Here is a 21320-nt window from a genome sequence, read left to right as displayed (position 1 = left end):
CAGCATAATGTTCTCCAGAGTCAACCATTTTGAATAATATTGCATGAGTTCCTTGTTTTTTAACAAGGAACTTGTTTTATACCTTTTAATTTCATTTATAAAATTTTGTTAAGTGGGTAAGTGTATACCCTTTTACAATAGCAAAACTAGAAGCATCACTAAAGGTCTTCAGCAGAGACTGGTCAGTTAAATTACAGTAAATTTAGACTATCATGCTATTGTTAATAAAGATAAGGCAGATTTTTTTTGCACTGGCATGTAATGACAGTCACACTAAAAACAAAGTTTTACACATAAGATTTAGCCTTATGGTATAGAGTTGAGCTTTCAACTCTAAGGCACAAGGTTCAAAACCACTAGTTATTCTACTGTAAACAGATGGGCAATCTCCTTTGTTGTGATTTCCTGTGAAAACCTACTGGAGAGTCAGCTGTGAGTTGATTTTAACTCAATGACATATTAGAACAAGGTACCTCATGGTTGTTGTTGTTGTTAAGTGTCGTCGAGTTGCAGGCGACTCATAGCGACCCTATGAAGGAGAGTCCTTGACGCTTGGGTGCCTTTCATCCTCTCTCCAGGTTCACAGGGTTTCCAGAGGCAAGCTATTATGGAAGTGGATGCCACTCCTCCTTCCACTCCTCATGGTACCATTTTTATAAATGATATATATACGGCATTTAGGGTTCTTGTACATAGGGTCACTAGGAGTCACAAGCGACTCAATGGCACATAACAACAACAAGAACAACATGAATACACATAAAAGATAACTAGATGACTGTATATCAAAATCCCAATTTTTTACGAAAATAAATTTTAAATGAATTGGAGGCACTGTTAAATCTTCTAAATGACTTAGAAAAGTAAATGCATGAAATTCAAACTTCAAGTTTTCTGTTTACTTTAAAGTAGGCATAAACATCTCCCACTTTTATTTCAGGCAAATATCCTGAGTTGGAATATTCTGTTCTTAACCATATTTTTGCCCTGGAGAAATCAAAGGTAAAGAGGAAGCTTGAAGAGAAAAATATATTTTTGTGCATGACAGCTTACTGGTGTAATGCATCCATGAATTATATTGAAAATATGTTCCTTGAAATCAAAGAAAATAATATTTTCATAGAAGAATATGCCCCAAAGTTCCCTAATAAAGAAAAGTGTTTAATCAAAATATTTGTTGACAGCTGGTTAGTGCTGAATCTAAAGCAGAAAGGGAAATCAGTATCATTGTAATCTCTTGCTTTGTGTATAAGAACTGGATATGTAAATTAGTCTAAAATGGAGACTCATTAGCTGTTTTACACTTCAAGTGTGATTTTAAGCACTGGAGGTATATACACACACACTCACATCCAGAATACACATATATCTCAACAAACTATGCCCATCATCTGTTCAGAACCGGGAAACACATGCACGCTTCTACAACATTAAATGGAAGGCAGATGGCAGGAATTGATCAACAGGAATAAAATTAAAATCCCTCTCAATCCTACTCCCACTAACATTCCTTCTCTCTTTCTTTCCTTTAGAAAAATATCAAACAGTTTTTCATTACTGTTGATTTGCAACTGCAAAAGTACAATGGGCAATGCAAAAAAGGATTTCAAAGAGGGGAAAATGTCTTTTGGCACAGATTCTCTTTCATAGTCTTACGCAGGCGATAACACTAACTTTGAAACTCATGCCATACTGTAGTTTTATCAGTATCTAATGTGTAAATTAGCTCTTTCTATAACAGGAGGTTTAGCTTTCAAAATACATAATTACTGATCATTTTAGGCTGCATCACATTTCTTTTGTAGGGGAAAATGAATTAAAACAGCTGTTACATCCTAATAGCTTCATAATGTGCACAGAATTTCTATGGGTATTAGGAATTAAACCTACAGCCTCCTATCAGGCAGAACATATTCATGTGTATTTATATGACCCACATTATTTGGAAGAATAATTATTAACTTAAGAAATTATAATTTGAAACATAATGAAATAAAGTCACTAAAGAAAATATTATAGCTCTTAAATGAGGTCATCAGAGTCACCAGCCTACACTGATCAGTTCTCCCACCTTTCCTGGCATCAGTAGAGCACACGGGCTGAAAGAAGTCCACGTGTTCAGGCTACTATCATTCCTTGTAAAGATCGAGCCCTCTATTTTCATACTGGGAGATGAGTTTTTAGAAGGTGAACTAAGTCTGGCACTTTGCCCAGAATTTCTGGCAGCCGACAAACAATCTGGTTTTACTCTTGATCTTCTCTCCCATCGGCTAACCTTGCATCCAGAGAAAGCGCTCCAATCCAGGGAACCTGTGCCATTTTTAATGATCATTGAGAAAAAAAAACAAAAACCCTCTGATTAATTTATTAATCATGAGATTTGTTATACACAGCTCTCTTTAAGCATTTCCTGTGGAAAGCAACAGAAAACATTCTTCTTTCTTAGGATCTCTTTCTGACACTGGGGCAAAAAAGGCAATGTGAAAACGATTTTTCCAGAAAACTTTATTATTATACTGATATCTGAAATAAACCAATTTAAGAGAGGTAAGGCGATCCACCAAGATATTCTCACAAGCAACTACAACCAGAGAAATAGAATGTGAGGTCCAAGAACCATGAAATAGAGGCAAATACAAGATAGAAAATTAATGCTAAGAAAGGTCAGAGCAATCAGTGCATGGCAGTGTGTGGGAGTGATATCTGAATGAGCAGCAGCCTTACTCTCCATGGAGAAGATTATTAGTTATTTAACCAGTGTCTTCATCAGATTACTGTTTCCAAAGTAAACATATTGGAAAATAACTATCATTCACAAACAAATCTATGTTGTTTGCCATCAAGATCTAGTTATCTCTCCATTTTCTTGATCTTACAAAAAGCAAAGTCAAAGACATTTACCTCCCTGATGTTGTTGTTATGTGCCATCGAGTCGCCTGTGACTCCTAGTGACCCTGTGTACAAGAGCTCTAAACACTTTTCTATCCTGTGCCAAACCAGCCATCTCAAACGCACTCCTTCCCACCACTCCAGTCACAGAATCGATCCATCTCATCTAAGGTCTTCCTCTCCTGCGCCGCCCCTCCACTCTCCCAAACATGATGTTCCTCTCCAAGGACCAGTCCCTCCTTGCAACATGCCCAAAGTATGTTAGACAAAGCTTCAGAATCCTTGACTCCAAGGAGCATTCCGGCTTCACCTTCTCCAGGACAAACCTGTTTGTTCTCCTAGCAGTCCATGGTATATTCAACACTCTTCTCCAGTACCACAACTCAAAGGCATCAATTCTCTTTCTATCAACCCTATTCACCGTCCAACTCTCTGAAGCATAGCAAGTAACTGTGAAGACTATAGCCCAGATCAGGCGCACTTTAGTCTCCGGCCTGACGTCATTGCTCTTCAATACTCTTGGGAGGTCCCTCACATCCGACTTTCCCAATGCAATTCATCTCTTGATTTCCTGGCTGCTGTTACCAAGAATGTTGATTGTGGAGCCAAGCAAACTAAAACTGTTAACTATCTCAATCTCGTCACCATCCATAACTGATGCTGCCAATTGGCCCAGTGGTGAGAATTTTTGTTTTCGTGATGCTGAGGTTCAATCCATATAGGATGTTGCAGTCCTTGACCTTCTGCAGCAAGCGCTTCAGGTCCTCCTCAGTTTCAGCAAGCAGGGTTGTGTCATCTGCATAACGCAGGTTGTTGATGACTCATCCACCAATCCTGATGTCACATTCCTCGTCATCCTGGAAACACTTTCCCTTCATATCCATTAATTCCTAAATTCTTGTTCCCATTTCCAAATGCAGCTTTATCCCCCCTCCCCTTGCCTGTGCTGCAGGCACTTCCCCTACATTCAGGATCCCAGCATTACAGGTGGCTTTGTATTCTATTTCTGATTTGCTTGTCACCTGGTGACCCACAATACCTGACCTCTGAGTTCAAGATTTCCTGAAGTCTATAAATAATGATTGAGATAGCTGTAATGTCAAAATAAGAGAGTCCAAAAAAGAAATCTCAAGGAGGAAATTGATACAGAAATTGATACAACAATGTCCTCACATGCAGCAGGTACTAAGCAAAGTTCTTATGAAAAATGTATTCTCTTTCTAAGCAAAAGACATAATGACTCAAATTCTGACTCTAAAAGAGAAACTTTTTTACTTTACTTTTTGAGACATTTTACTACTTTATGAATATCAATTGTGACAACCTAGTTTATAGTTCTTCACAGGGAGTCACTTAATTTTGTTGAAGGAAGTTTAAAAAACTTAAAAGCTATGTTAAATCCCAGGTACTAAACACAGTTATTATGAAAAGAGAAGAGCCAAATTCAAGTTCTTCCTCTGAGCTTAGGGAGGCATAGGTAGAAAGAATGGGTAATTGGATGATAAACAAACAATTTTAATTAGTGAGACCAAAAAAAGGCTTTTTTTTTTAAAGAACCAAGGATGAAGTTTGAGAAACAAATGGATATAGTGATGGAAAACTTTGAATGAAGAGTTATATTTGTCTATGTCCAAAGGAAACTGCCATAATATCTTTTCTTTCTTATGTGGTCTTATTAACCCCTTGCTCCTTTAAGAATTAAATGTCTTTCTTTCATTAGAACATCCTATACAGTCCTAATTTCCACACTGTCGGATTATCTTTCTTTGGAATGGGAACAAATATAGATCTATCCAGCCAGTTGGCCAGTAGGTTGTCCTCCAGACTTCTTGGCACAACTTGGTGAGCACATCCAGGGCAGCATCTGTCTGTTAAAAATATATCAACTGGTATATAGTCAATTCCCAGTGCTTTGTTTTTTGCCAATTCTTTCAGAGCATCTGGAACGTCTTCCTTCATCACCATAGGCTCTTCCTCCTAAATTATTTCATGATATTCTTCTGTGTTCACCGATTCCTTTTAGTGCAATGACTCTGTATACTCTTCCATCTTCTTTTAATGCTTTCTGGATCATTTCATATTCTGCCCAACTTGCTGCAGAAGGTCAAGGACTGCAAAATTCAATTATGAATTGAAGCTCAATATAATGAAAATAAACATTCTCATCACTGGGCTGATTTGCAGCATTGGGATGGATGGTGAAGAGACTGAGACTGTAAATAACTTTAGTTTGCTTGACTCCACACTCAACACTCTTGGCACGAGCTGCCAGGAAATTAAAAGACATATTGCAATGGGAAAGTTGCGGTTGGAGACCTCTCTAAAGTACTGAAGAGCAACAATGTCAGTCTGGAGACTAAGGAACACCTGATACAGGCCATGGTCTTTGCAATCAGATTAGGGATGATAGAAGAATTGATGCCTTTGGGCTGTGGTGCTGGAGAAGAGTACTGAATATACCACGGACTGCTAAGAGAACAAACAAGTTCGACCTGGAGAGGATTAAACCAGGCTGCTTCTTGGAGTCAAGGATTCTGAAGCTTCTTCTGACATACTTTGGACATGTTGTAAGGAGGGACCAGTCCTTGGAGAAGGACATCATGCTTGGGAGGGTGGAGGGAAGGCGTAAGAGGGGAAGACCCTTGATGAGATGGATTGATTCAGTGACTGTGGGGTCATGGTGGTAGGTGTGTCAGAGACAATAAGGTTGGCCCAAGATAGAGTAGGGTTTAGGGCTGTTGTACACAGAGTCTCTATGAGTCACAGGTGACTCAACGGCACATACCAACGACAACACCATATAGTCCTAAAAGGCAACACAAGTGGCATACCAGTTAAGCACTCAGATGCTATCTGAAAAGCAAGTTGTCTAAACTTACCTGCCACTCCCTGGGAAAAAGATGTGCCTTTCTGCTTCTCGAAAGATTTCCTACATTGGGAACCCTATGAGGCAGTCTACTCTGTCCAACAAGGTCACACTCTTTGTCAGAATTGGGTCCATAGCAAAAAGATACTGTCCTCCTACACAATCTATGTGTATCTTTATCATTGCACTAACCCTACTGTGCTTTAACAATTATTAGAAAGTTGTCATCCCTCATTATGTCAGGAAGTTCTAAACTTAGGTACATGTAATATACCAAATATTGAAAAAAATCTTCATTGAATGAATGATTAAGTTTTTCTAGGGTATAAAGTGTTATGGTGAAGGAAGTCATGAGAAAAATGTTTGGTGATAAGCTAGGGAGAAACTATGTGAACTTAATCTTGGACCTAATTGCTTGGGAGGCAACCCTTAGCAGAACCAAATATAGTTCTTTCCCTCCCAGAATGAAAAACATAGAGAGGCTGTAATAACAGGTCATAAGTGTTATTAACATCAGCTTATGCAAGGGGTTTATTAAAAGATACCAATTTATATTCTAAAATTATAAAACAAAATGAAAAATGACAACTCTGTTCTATTTTCCTATGTCTCAATTCTCTCACTACACACAAAAGAAGTGCAACATGTTATTATCCTTTAAATAAACTAAAACAAAAAGGCCTAGATTCAATTGAATAACTCAAGTACAAACAGCCATGTCTCAAAGGTCCTACTGAATAGAAAACAAAGTAGTTGTTTTAATAAGATGAAAAGGAGAAATAAAATATTTTGCAACTAAAATGAAAACTCTAAAACACAGTAATTCAAACCAAATACATTTAGATAAAAACCTATTATTCTATAATATATACAATTCATTTTCTTGCCTGGCATAAAACAAACTATGAGTTAAGACTATTAAATTCACTTGATAATAATAAAGTTTTGAATGATCTCATGGATAACTAAGGGGCAGGAAAATTCAAAGCTCTATTGACAAAGTGACAAAACACACCTAGATAAAAGATTTCCACACTCCTTTGGAGCATTTTTTTCCCAGAGGAAGTATATTTATTTTTTATGTGGTAAGATTTATTTTTGGAAGCAGGACTGGCATCCACTTCCATAAATAGCTTGCCTCCAGAAACCCTATGAACCTGGAAAAAGGATGAAAGTCACGCATGCAAGTGTTAAGGACTTCCCTTCATAGGATCTTTATGAGTCACTTATGACTCGACGGCACTTAACACTACCAAGAAGATTTATTTGTTTTTTAATTTTTTTCTACTAGTTTATTTATAAAATTCAAATACAAATTTGAACAAATTATTTCAATATCCCTCACCCCACTACCTATCATATTGTACAACCCAATGATTAATGCCCCCTCCATCCACATCCCTCTGCTTCCAGACTCCCCCACCCCTCCTGGATACTTACAGTCATTCTACAATAAGAGTTTCATACAATATTTATCCTTGTGTGACTCAGTTCACTCAGCATAATGCTCTCCAGGCCCTCCCAAGTTAGGTAATAATTTACAAAACTATTGCTCCTGCGTGCTGCACAGCATCCACTGTGTGAATGTACCATAATTTCTCAATCTGTTTGTTTGTGAATGGACATTTGAGCTGTTTCCATGTTCTTGCAATGGTGAATAATGCTGCTATGAAGACTGGTGTACAAATCTCAGTTTGTGCCTCAGATCTCATATTTTCAGGTTATATTCCAAGTAGCTGGGTCATATGAAATTTCTATGTTCAGCTTTTTGAGGAAGAGCCAAACTGCCTTCCAGAATGGTTGCACCATTTTACAATCCCACCAACAATGTATAAGAGTTCCCTTGGAGCATTTTAAAAATTAAACCTTCCCCACTTGCTCATCACCATCATTGCTTGAATACTTAAAACTGCAGTCCAAGAACTAAACCCAGTATGAGCAGAGTCTGGCTACATCAGCCTTCCCTCAGAATATTACTGAGAGCCGGTCTTCCTAGTAAAGAGGCAAAAACTTTATCAGTGCTTTATGGCTTCTCTGATACTAAAGCAGAGCTTTTTTCTTTACCTCCTATCTTTCAGGGGCAACGTAAGACAGTAAGGTCAACTGTAGAACCAGATATACCTTACTGCAAACTTAGCGTTCTGTATGGCTCAAATTTCTCATTTATAAAACTAAAGTAATGGTATTTCTCCCATAAAGCTATTGTGAGAATCAGGAAAGGTGATGAGATAGGTTTGGCCCATTGGAGATGCTCAATAAATGTTAAACTGTGTCCCGCCTATCTTCTTGTGGGGGTCTAGCGACCTTGTCTCTCTTAATCCACATCGGTCCTTTATTTTTCTCTCTGCTTCCTTATAAATATTTCATGAATCTATCTCCTTTGAGTTTACTCTTCTATTTTTTTCAAAATTCCAAGGGAAGGCAAAACAAATACTTATTTGTATGAAATTGAATAACTGCACTATATACAGAAGCCTACATATCTGCAATACATTGCAGAAGATGAGTCAAGAGGTAGCTAACACCTGAATGCACATCTAAGGACTTCAGGCAATTAATGCTCCACATCAGTAGAAAGTCTTAAATAGTACAAATAGCTTCACATGTTATTTCACAAATCACAGATTTCAGGACAATTTATATATAAATATGGCTTCACTTTAAAAAAAGAAAAAGAAGAAAGGTGATTTAAAATTCTCTTTGGACACAAGTAAAACTTATAATTTAGTGACACCATGTGGTTATGTTCTGCTTTGCATTCTCAGAAGAGAATGTTCCTCTGTACTCATTGTGCAATGCTAGCTAGTTCAATTACTATGTAAAATTTACAGGTTGGAAGACAGCTTAAATTATGAATTAAACAAATTACTTTTTTAAGTGAAAGTGTTTATTTCAAATGAAGTACTTCTTGAATTGTGAAACTGTTTGAACATAGAAAGAATGCAAAAGTTTAGCATAATTCTAACGCATCTTAGTGACCTGATGAAGAAGCAAGGCTTATTTTCTCATTTGTTTAAGTCTAGTACTCTTACAATGCTGTGTGAGTATTATAATAAAGGTGGCTTAAAATATAGATAGATAGAAAAAAAAATATAGATAGATAGATAGATAGATATAGATATCTATATATAGATATATAGATATATCTAATGACAGAAAGGATTGGATTGGGGGAGGTGGATTGTATATAGCCACAATAAAAGAGATTACAGCAAATCTCTATACCAACAAAGAGTACATTTTTAGTATTCGTCTAATAAGACCTCCTCCAAGGTATTAGCCATTCTGGAAAAATATTTAACTTTACACTAAAGAAAATCTAAACATCTAAAGCAATGACCAGAGAATGACATGCCCTTCATCTAAGCTTAAAAACACCCATCTTCCCTCATTGGTCTTCCTGACTAACGTATTTAAACACTCTCCTCCACCTGATTTCAGTCACTATTACAGCGGCATCTTCACAATGCACAAGTAAATCTGATCACCCACCCTTTATTTATCCTTTCTTATTACTTTATTAACTGTCCAAGAGTGTAGCCACCCTCAGTACAGCCTTGGTGCTTAATTTAAAAAGTCAGTGCTGATTTGGTGGATGAGTAAATGATAAATAAATGAGGGAAAATCTATTTCCTGAGATAGTCAAGTATGTCTACGCTTACTATAATGTTAAGCTAAACCATTTTAATAAGATGTTAATCATTATTTATGGTCTCAGTTGTGGCCATTGAGAACAGAAGAAAGGCTGGTGGGTGTTCTATAAGTACCTTTCTTAATTCTATAACATACACTTAACACCTTACTAATAGAATTTATTCTATGAGAAGGAAATGTAACAATGAAAATTCAAACATTCAGAAACAAAGAAATCAAATGTAACAGAGCAGTGTATATGCTAAAAATTAGAATATGATAAATATGGCCATTCATTTTGTATAGGAAGTTAAAAAAACAAAATTATTAAATAATTGGTCTCACTCATCTGCATATCCCAATCTGAAATTATACTTTAAAAGTCTAGAGTAATTAAATCTTTACATATATAACACATAAATAAGTAGCAGAAAAAAATATTAAAATATAAAATTATTCGATGGTGAAATGAGGCAAACATAGCTAAACAGAAAAAAAGATTGATAGGTTTGAATTCATTTTTAATGTAGCTATATATCTGGTGGCCTAGTAAGTAAGAAATTTCATTGCCAATCCAAATACAAGTGGTTCGAATCCACTAGTTGCTCCGTGAGAGAAAGATGAGCAGTCTCCTCTTCTGCCTTCAAAACCTCCTGGAGGACCAGCTCTATATGCTGACAAAACTCAGTGGTACATAGTATCAATTTCTATATGGCAAGAAGTATCAATAAAATATTAAAATCCAATAATGATAATAAATTGTATAATTTATGACAGTCACTCTACTGGAATAATCAGTCTGATTCTGATTTCAAAGACTGCAATTCTACAATGAGACAATGCCCAGTTATCTTGCTGGATTATATACTGCACACAGGGTTTAAGAAAACTGGTATAAACATTTTAAATGAAATGGGAATATTATTAAAATAAAAGTATTATTATAAAGACTATTAGTTAGAAAAATTATAATAAAGAAATGTTTTAGATTGTTATGGATAAATAGCCATTATATGGCTGCCAAATACCAGCATCATATTGAGACACAGCAGAAAATCATGTACTAATATAAAGTCTAACAAACTCGAAAGAAAATTATAACACTATAGGACAAAAATATGCAGAGGATTAAAACAGGTTTTCACAGATAAGAAATAAATAGCCAGTGTTAAAGATCCTCTGCCTCACTAATTAGCAAAGAAACAGAAACTAAAACAAGACATCATTTTTTATAAATCATAAATCACACTGAAAAAATATTGACTGTGCTCATATTGGAGAGAATTCAGAAGAGGGAAACTGTAAATCAGTTACGTGGAGCAACAACAGGCTTTTAAATAAATGGTTTGGGAAAACCTTCTGTAGAAAACTCAAGCAAGACTCACACCTCACACTATACACAAAAACTCACTCAAGGTGGATCAAGGACCTAGGAGTAAAACCAAAAACTATAGACTTCATCAGAGAAAAACCTGGAAGAACTCTAGAAGCTCTAATACACATCATGAACAATCTTCCAAACATCATGAGAAACCTGAAACCAGGAGAGAACAAAATAGATGAATGGGACCTTTTAAGAATGAAATCCCTATGCATATAAAAAAATTTCTCCAAAGAGGTTAAAAAGGAAACCCACAGACTGAGGGGGCGGGGGGAATTGGTAATGCCATAGGTGATAAGGGATTCATATCTAAAATTTATAGAATAATTCAGCACCTCAACAAGAAAAAGGTAAACAACTCAATCGCAAAATGGGCACAGGGTATGAATAGATATTTCACCAAAAAAGACATTCAGATGGCAAACAAAGACATAAAGAAATGTTCAAAATCCTTAGCTATCAGAAAGATGCAAATCAAAACAACTATATCATCTCACCCCAGCAACAACAGCAAAGTTCAACAGAACAGCAAACAATAAATGCTGGCGAGGTTGTAGGGGATTGGAACTCTTATTCAGTGCTGGTTGCAATGTAAAATGGTGTAACCACTATGGAAGGCAATTTGGCACTTTCTCAAAAGGCTAGAAATAGAAATATCATTTGATCCAGCAATTCCACTACTGAGAATATACCCTAAAGAAACCAAAACCACCATCCAAACAGATACATGCAGCACTCATTGCTGCATTACCTACAACAGCAAAGAGATGAAAGGAATCCAAGTGACCATGAACAAATGAATGGATAGGAAAATTATGAGATAGTCACATAATAGAATACTACCCAGCACTGAAAAACAATGAACTCATAAAACATTACACAACATGGGTGACCCTGGAGGACATTATGCTGAGTGAAAATCTCGATCACGAAAGGATAGCACCAATGTTACAAAGGAGCACTGACTTGGGGGGTTGGGAGGAAAAATAGGGTAAGAATGGATAGAAAACGAGCACTGCATTGGAACAGATGAAGGAAAGAACTATGTAAAAGGAATATATGAGTAGACATTATACATATGACAACAGGTCAGAATAAAAGGTATATTGCAAAGAGGGTTGGGGGAGGTGTGGAGGAAGGAGGTAATCATGCAACAATGAATGCTGGGGGTTTTGTTAAGTGTACTGGGAAAGGGGAAGGGAGGGAGAAGGAATAAAATTTACAACAATGAATGAATGAAAAGCTAACTTTTCTGTAAACTTTTATTAAAATCACAATTTAAAAAATGTATTAAAGAAAAAAGAGGTAAACTGTAAGTGCCACTGGAAGTCCATAAGAGCCAAGACTCTCTGGCAGTTGAAACTCACCAGCAGGACAAAGCTGGGAAATCTCATCTCTTGCAATTATAGTTTTGGAAACTCAAAGTTTTGAGAATCATCAGCTATGAATTGATTATAACTTGCTAAAAATGAGAACTTTTTCCCCAGAGGGGCAAGCTTTATCAACTTTTAAAATATGTCCCATACAATTTTAAATTAAAATATCATTACATGGAGGGAGGATGAAGGAAATGGGAAAGATCTAGTGTGAAAAACAATGGATACACATTTTGTAAATAAACAAGAAAAGCCTATTAAAAATACATTTCTATTTCGATAATTAAAAACAAAAGAAAAGAAAGTTGCTCAATTTTTGTGTGGAACTCCACCAGTTCCATGTTCTACTCTGTCACATCACACCCCTCTCAGCAACATTCCAGGTGTTGTCTTGAATAAACTGTTCCTTCTAATTCTTCACTCTCTGACAGTCCTTGTAGTAAATCCTGTCACCTAGTCTTTTTCCCTGTCTTAATAAGCACAGCCTGAAATGTTTTCCTTTCATTCCACTACTCCTCTTCTTCAACTCCCAGGTATTACTCTCAAATCACTCTATGGCTCCTCCAGTCATAACTATACATGTACCCAGTATTCCTCTACCCACTCACACCCATTTCAAGTCTTCTTTCAGCAACCATACGATTGCCAAATTACCAGCTCTGTGCTTGGACATAACCATAATGTTTAAAAACATCTTGTGACAGCAGTCAGTATTTGCTACTACTTTCTAATGTTGTTGCTGCTGTTTGCCCTCTAGTCGAGCAGGACTCAGCAACCCTATGAACAAAAGACCTGAAGTCTTTCTATAACTATCATCATTTCTCAAAGTTCATAGAGTTTCCAGAGGCATGTTATTTAGGAAGTGGATGCCACTTGCTTATTCAATAACCAAGATATTAGAAGTTGGAATATTTATGGGTAGAGTTAAAATACCCTCTCTGAGAATGAGAAGGCTGACAAGACACGATACGGTTTTGAGGGAACATGAAAAAGTGTATAGAAATTGACAAGTCACTTTTCCTCACTGCCAGCTGGATGGTGTATCTAAGTCTGTGGTTACATTAGAAGAGTTCACACTTAAATCATAATGCAAAGGGCCCAGAAAAACAGACTAGATAATTTCCTTCTACCTTCACTCCATGGTATTCTCATGGAATACAACACATAACAACGACGGCACATAACAACAATAACAACAACAACAACAACCTTCACTCAATATTACGGTTGGAACAATCAATTTGGTGTTAAAACCTAATGCTTCAACGCTTCTGCCATTAGATAATGTCTAGTATCTTGGGCAGATGACATGCTAACTGGGTTTTATGTGACCAAACCGAACCACTGCTGTTGAGTAGATTCTGACTCACAGCAACCCTCCACTGGGTTTTCAAGCCTACAAATCTTTACATGAGTCGGCCCGTCTTTCTCCCACAGAGCAGCGGCTGGATTCCAACCTTGTGGTTAGTAGCCACTGTATCATGCATTACACCATCAGAGCTCCTGCTGTCACGTAGGTCCTGACTCTTAACTGTCCTTCCAGTAGGTTTCAGATGCTGTTATCACACAAGAGGAAATTGTTTATCCTTTTTGGCAGCAGCTGGTGGATTCAAACAGCCAGAGAGGCGTGACTTTTGGGTTAGCAGCACAACTCTCTATGGACTATCCCACCAGAGCTCCCTCTTTAGACAGATGGATAAATGAAAATTGCTGAAAACATACAAGAAGTCATTAAGACAAAAAAAATATTAATGTAAACTATTAAGGGGAAATGTTTTATGTACATTTTGCTATGTATAAAGTAGCAGCAAAGGGCCACAAAGAAAAGGCTCCAAAGAGGACAACTCCAGAGCGGGAGGCACCTCGGCACAGATGACTACATTTGAAGGTCATGTACCAGTTAAAAATCTCACAAGTTAGAAAATAGACTAAAAACCAGCCACTACTTACTGAATGTCTAGTTGGGGCCAGCATGAAGCTCAGTACTTGTAAACACACACACTGTCAACACTTCATGATGTGAGTGTTGTTGTTCCTGTCCTCTACTGATGCACAAATGACAGCTCAGAAACAACCTTCTAATATCACAGATTTAAGGGAAATTAGGATCTGAGCATATTTCCAACTCACTCCATGTACATGGTTTTTCTACAATGTTAACATAAGCATATTTTTGGCCTAGATGGAGAGAGAGAGGGCTGATCTGTATGTCATTTCCCCCAATTCATAGACTATCTCTTCTGTGAATGTATATTATACATATTTTTTTTCATCAGTAATAACATTCATATCCTTCATCATTAGTCTCAGAATTCAGTTGCTCAAAGAAAAATGAAAAACAGAAACTGTTGCTGTTTTTAGTTGTTGTGGACTGCAACTTACAACAACTCTTGAACAAAAGATTGAAATCGTGTTTTTACCTCTCAATCTTTGAGAACGGGCCCAACTTGATTTGTTGCAGTCAATTGTGTTACTTCATCTTTTTGAGGATTCTCCTCTCTTCCACTGATACCCCACTTTTCACAGCATGATGGATTTACCAAGGACTGTTATTTCCACTTGGAAAAGTTCTCCAGCACTTAACCACATTTTAACAAACACACTGACAAAAAGTACCAAAGAATACATGTACATTTTAAATTAAATCAATCTTTCTTCATTATCTAGTTATGGTACACCATAAAACCTGTCCTAGCATTTATTAAGCACCTACTGTCTATAGCATCTATATCTATATCTAATCTATATCTATATCTATCTATATCCAGAACATATCACCCAGGAAGCTGAGTTCTATGAGGAGAAATGTGGCATCAGGATTGGAAGAAGACTATCAATAATCTGTGTTATGCAAATAACACAATCCTGGTTGCTGAAACTGAGGAGGACCTTAAGCTTACTGTAAAAGGTCAAGGATTGCAGCCTTAAAAATGGATTAAAGCAAAAAAAAAAATTTATTAAAGCTCAACATGAACAAAGATTCAAACCACTGAGCCAATTGGCAGCATCATAATATATAGTGAAGAGATTAAGATTGGTTTCAGTTTGCTTGGCTCCATAATCAACACTCTTGGTACCAACAGCTAAGAAATTAAAAGACGAATTGAACTGGGAATGTCTGCTGTCAGGGACCTCTCCAGAGTACTGAGAAGCAACGATGTCAGGCTGGAGACCAAGATGTGCCTGATACAGGTAATAGTCTTTGCAATTACTTGCTATGTATCAGAAAGCTGGACAATAAATAACTAGGGATAACAGAAGGAGAACTGATGCTTTTGAGCTGTGGTGCTGGAGAAGAGTACTGAATATATCATGGGTTGCTGAGAGAAAAAACAGGTTTGTCCTAGAGAGGGTGAAACCAAGCTGCTGCATCGAGGCAAGGATTCTGAAGCTTTGTCTGACCTACTTCGGGCATGTATCAAGGAAGGGCCAGTCCTTGGAGAGGAACATCATGCTCGGGAGGGTGGAGGGACAGCCTAAGAGAGGCAGATCCTTGATAAGATGGATTGATTCAGTCACTGAGGTTGTGGGGGTAGGTGAGCCAGAGACAATAAGGTTGGCACAGGATAGAGCAGGGTTTAGGGCTATTGTACATAGAGTCACTATAAGTTGCCAGCAACTCGATGGCACATAACAAGGTCATAATCTGAGTACCACGAAAGAATATTAACCAAGAATCCACACTCCTTGCCTCCTGGAGTGTAATTTGATTATCAGAGGCTAAATAGGAAAAGGACAATGAAGACTGAAGGTGACATATGAATGTACAAATTATCTGATGTAACACAAATAGCACTAAAGAGCTAAGGAAATAAAGAACTGTCAATGATTTCATCTTACTTGGATCCATAATCAATATCTTTGGTACCAGCAGTCAGGAGATCAGGGGATGTATTGCTTTGGACAAACCCACTCTCAGGGACCTCCCCAAAATACTGAAGAGCAATTATGTTAGTTTGAAGACTAACACACACCTGATTCAGGTCACAGTCTTTTCAATCACTTGCTATACTGCTGAGAGCTAAACAATGACTGACATAGTGACTGCAACACTGGGTTCAAGAGTGTCAAAGACGATGAGGATGGCACAGAAAAGGATTCTGTATGTTGTTTATAGGGTTGCTATGAGTTGTACATGACTCTACGGCACCTAATAACATGTAACACCTAACAGCAATAATAATAGTTCTTCGTGGAAGAAGTGCATTTAGAACACTGTATAAGAAGTCAATAAATGATTATGAAGATAAGAACCAGCAAGTATAAAAACATGCTTGGATAATCAATATAGACTAGTTCTTGGGTGCATTTTAAAATGCTATGAAAATACCAACTTAGTCCAGTATGGACTGAGGCTCAATGTCAAGAAGACAAAGATTCTCACCACTGGGCCAATTGGCAGTATCAGGATGGATGGAAGAGATTGAGATTGTTAACATCTTTAGTTTGCTTGGCTCCATGGTCAATACTCTTGGCCCCAGCAGCCAGGAAATTACAAGACACATCGTGATGGGAAAGTCTGCTATTAGGGACCTCTCCAAAGTACTTAAGAGCACTGGTGTCACTCTGGAGACTAAGGTGCACCTGATACAGGCCATAGTCTTTGCAATCACTTGCTATACGTCAGAGAGCTGGATAATGACTAGGGAGGATAGAAGGAGAATTGATGCCTTTGAGTTGTGGTGTTGGAGAACAGTATTGAACATATCATGGACTGCTAAGAAAAGGAACAGGTTCATCCTAGAGCAGATTAAACCTAGATGCTTCTTGGAGGCAAGGATTCTGAGGCTTCACCTGACACACTTTGGACAGGTTGCAAGGAGGGACCAATCCTTGGAGAAGGACGCCATGCTATGAATCTCAGGTGACTCAATGGCACATAACAATAGCAACAACAAACCTTCCCTCAAGTCATAATAAAAATGATTTTTAAGTCTTACTAGTGTAGTATCAAAGGGAGCTCAGGTGGCCTATAGGTAAGAAGCAGTGCTGCAATCTCAAAGACATGCAGTTCAATCCCACCAGCTGCTCCACAGAAGAAGGATGAGCAATCTTCTCCTGTGTGATTAAATGCCTCGGAAAACCCACTGGAGGTTAGCTATGAATTGGTTCTGACTTAGTGACACACAACAAAGACCAATATATTATCAGGGAGTTCTAGTGGCCTAGTGGTAAGAAGCTGTGCTGCAATCCACCAGGTGCTCTGCAGAAGGATGGACAATTTCCTCTCACGAAATTGACTGTCTCTGAAAATCCACTGGAGGGTCAGCTATAAGTCATTTCTGATGCCAAGGTATTTATAGTATCAAAACTCACTTCTTTTCTGGTTAATTATTAACTCTAATACCATGTTTTTCTTAAGAATCGAAAGCTGGCTATACTGACACACAATCTAGCATCATGGTGCAGAGCCTAGATGCATTCATGATAGGCATCTAGGCTCTACAACACATACAAAGCCTCATCAGAAAAGACAAGCCCAAAAGAGTCAAAAGAAGAAAAAAGGAAGCACAAATAATCAAGTCCATTAATAAAGGAGGGATAAGTACATGTTCTAAAAAAAACCACCACAAGCACATGTCTCTCTCCATATAAATGAGCTTTTGAGTGAGAAAAGCACATAGATCCTGTCATGACTGGTATTACTCTCAGTGATATGTTCTGGGAACCACGTTCCTATTGTTTCAAAATAAATACAAACACAGAGTTCGTCCACGTACATCAGACACTTTGGCTGTTATGCTACTTATTTCATAATCCCCTACACATCCTTAATAACCCAAGTCGATGCAGAGTCAATCTCCTCCTCTATGTCGGGCCCTCTGTCACTCTCACAGTATCCCTAGGCAGCTCAGAGATAAAGAATCTGCACTCAATTTCTTGTCTCTCTCATTTTTATCTATTCAAAATTCCTCTGATAAAAAAAGAGCAACCACCAGACCTAAGATACTTTAGTACCTCTTCGGCAAAATGAAATTGATTTTCTTCATTTTCACACCAGAGGATCCAGTCATACTCATAATTTAAAAAAAAAGTAGGCAATACTTTTTGCTGTAAAAGAAGTGAAGTACTGTGAGGTTACTGTAGTATAAGAAAGAATTCACCCTTAGGCTATTATGAGTGCAACAAGTATAAAAGAGACTTCTGAGCAAGAGACATAGTGCTGTAAGGTGCCCCCATATACTCCAAATTAGCCACAATGAAAGGTCAGGTAGGGTCATAAGTAAGGGTAGAGAGGAGATGAACAAAGGGCTAGCTCCAAGTCCTCAGTTTATACCTGCTACACCCCTTTCCCTCCCTTCCTGCACACTTGACTCCGTGAATTAGTCCTGTCCTGGATCTCTTGACTTTCAGGTAAAGAATATCTGAAGGTAATTTTCCGAGACTCCTGTGAGCTGTTCTGTGAGTGGAATGAGAATGAATAAAGTTGAAGAAGCTGCACGTAGTGACAAGTGAAAGAGTGCAGGCATCATGGGAAGAACAGAACCTTAGAGGGAGCCTCCAGCTCTTAGAGAAACAAAACACAAACAAAAAAGGCAAAGACAAAGAATTTTAGGGGTCTTTAATTATCTTTTAAAACCCCTGAATTCATGAATTCTTATAGGTTTAAAAATACATATATATAAAATATTACAACAGTAGTTTTTAAATATGTCTTTTAGAAACAATCTTAAATGGGGCTGCAATTCCTATCAACAATAGCTAATATGTCTTGGCCTAAGAGATGATATAAGTTTAGAGATCCCACCCACTCAGCTTCCCTTGACTCAATCTCAACCCCTTTTAAAGCATCTGCATTGTCAAACTTCAAACTTTGTTTTATAACTAGAGAAGGAACACAGAGATGCACAAAATGTACTCTGGCATCTAAAACCTTCTCCTGGTCCTGGGGACTACCAAGGAGACCTCTTGAAAAATTTTTCATGGCTTTCATGGAAAAAATGTTCCTTTTACATACACTAACTCTTTTCAATGTAAGGTGTAAAGTTTAAAATGCAAATCCAGGGCTCAAGCGCTCCTTGTTCCTTCTTATTCATTTACTTACTACATAAATAAGGTAGCACTGGTGGCCTCGTGGCAAGCAGCTGCATGCAATCTCAAAGGCACGTGGTTCAAATCCACCAGCTGCTCTAATAGAGGTATACGTGGTTCAAATCCACCAGCTGCTCTAATAGAGGTATATGTCATCTAGCTTGTACAATATGTTCTGTGAAATAAGACTTTATGTGATTTGGACATGTGCTCATACCATACATGATACACATTTATCAAAGTAACTCCTATACTAACTGCTTTGGAACAGTGCACAGCAACTAACTGCCTCTGGGTTAGGGGCAGTCTCCGAGCAGCCACAGGGAGGCTAATCAGAATCCCAAGTCCTGATGGACTGAGCAGACCCACAGCCTGGGGGGTAGTTGGGCAGGGCAAACACACCATCAATGCTCTAGAAAGCTGCAACTAGAAGACTCTAAACAAGTCACAGCAACCACAGGAGTGGAGATGTGGCTGCTTCAATGTCACAAACTCAATACCAGCCCCACTTCCTGGCACACTTTCAAGCAAGTTCCTCCTGCCATCCTCAGGCAAGTATATACAGTTAAATATTTTCCAAATAGACACCACACAGTGCCTATCTATACAGTATAAAACATTTTGCATAGTTTCACAATGCACCATTAATAATAAGATACATATTATTCTATCTTTCCACAAGTTTTAGTGGATATGTGTTTGATAACTGATACTCTGGGAAAATATTTTTCCATACCATAGAAAACTACAGTGTTTCTTAAAGCTCTAATATCCTTATATAAATATCAAAGTAATTTCTTATCTATAAGAACTAACCTGCAGACACGGGCTGGAAAATATAATTTTTGCCAAGAACGACACAGATATTGTGAATGATCAATCACTCGGATCCAGTCAAGTTCATCCATGGACACTTCAATGAAGTATGAATAAGATCTATGAATCAAAAGGAAGCAGGCAAAATATTACTGCATTAAAACAATGCAAAGTTATATTTTAATAAAATTTAAAAGGTACAAAAATAAAGAATTTGCTACCTGCATTTTCCACAATTAACCCAGTTCTAATAAGAATGAAAGATGCCTATTCTATACCCTTCTGTTGGAGAATTCATTGAAAATATCTCTTTCAGCATGGCAGTCTTCCTTACTAAATCTAAGCTGCTTAAAAGAACAAAGACCATGTCACATTTATCTTCCTATTTTGAAGGTCTAGCATGGGGTTTGGTACCTAGAAGGTACACAAAACACATGGTCCTATGGGCCAAGATGGTACTCGGACAGCATACTGGCAGGTTAATAATGCAAGGCAGAATGAGAAACAAAAACTGGCAACAAGCAGTAAGCCTTCTCCTTCTACCTTCCCTGGCCCTGAGTTCTCAATCTATCCTTATGGAAGGAAAGCCAACTCAGAACAGTCCCCCATTCTGAGCCACTTATCTCCTCCTCACTCTGTGTCCTAACATCCCACACATACATGGAGTCTGCAGGAAAATAAATGACATGAGTGAAGAGATAATATGTTTCTATCTGGTACAACTTAAAATTTGCCAGCTAATAATCTGGCAGTAATGAAAATAGCCTATCATCCTCCCCTAGTCAGGTGCCCTGGACCATACTGAACAAATCTATATTCCCCTGTCATAACCCAAATTTAAATTTGAGATGTAGTTATTACTTCTACTGTAATATCAACAGGAACAATCTCAGAAGATTTAGGTGACCATAAATGTCAGCCTCCAACTAACAGTTGTGACCAGTAAAGGTCAGCTTATTTTGTGTCATCTCCTCATTTTCTGCTGTCCCCTCACTCCCATTCATTTTATCGCTTAGTCTCAAACTGGTTATAACCTTTTATTGAACTTCTCTGGGTTATCAGTAATGCAGGATATAATTTTACAACACATGTCAGAATCTTTCTGGCTTAAGATTCTGAATTATTCACCTTTGCTTAGAAGGATAACAACTTCTGTGAGAAAAGAACAGTTATGTGGCAAAGTTAACCACCCCCTCCCTCATGAATGTAAGGTATATATTAAAACAAAATGTCCTAGTATATGGTAAATACTTAATACTATGCAAATGATACCTACTTTCCATTTAAATCATAGTAATATTTTCTTTTATTCATTTTATAAATAATC

At 37.6% G+C, this 21320-nt stretch overlaps 1 protein-coding gene across 2 annotated transcripts in view; it reads right to left on the bottom strand.

The window, feature by feature from the left end:
• Positions 1 to 21320, bottom strand: part of BTBD9 (BTB (POZ) domain containing 9) — a 553349-nt gene that overhangs the window by 484822 nt on the left and 47207 nt on the right. The window contains exons 4-5 of one of the 2 annotated variants that reach the window (XM_006882021.1): positions 19994 to 20113; positions 13636 to 13645 (exon numbers count right to left, since the gene is read on the bottom strand). In XM_006882021.1, coding sequence (XP_006882083.1) covers positions 13636 to 13645; positions 19994 to 20113 — 130 coding nt within the window. The remainder of the gene's footprint in view (positions 1 to 13635; positions 13646 to 19993; positions 20114 to 21320) is intronic. The other variant, XM_006882022.1, reaches the window with a different exon arrangement.

Source organism: Elephantulus edwardii, unplaced genomic scaffold, assembly GCF_000299155.1.
Source record: "Elephantulus edwardii isolate Elephantulus edwardi_28Jun2011 unplaced genomic scaffold, EleEdw1.0 scaffold00017, whole genome shotgun sequence".
In the NCBI taxonomy this organism is placed as follows: Eukaryota; Metazoa; Chordata; class Mammalia; order Macroscelidea; family Macroscelididae; genus Elephantulus; species Elephantulus edwardii.
This window is presented reverse-complemented; position numbering and strand designations above follow the sequence as displayed.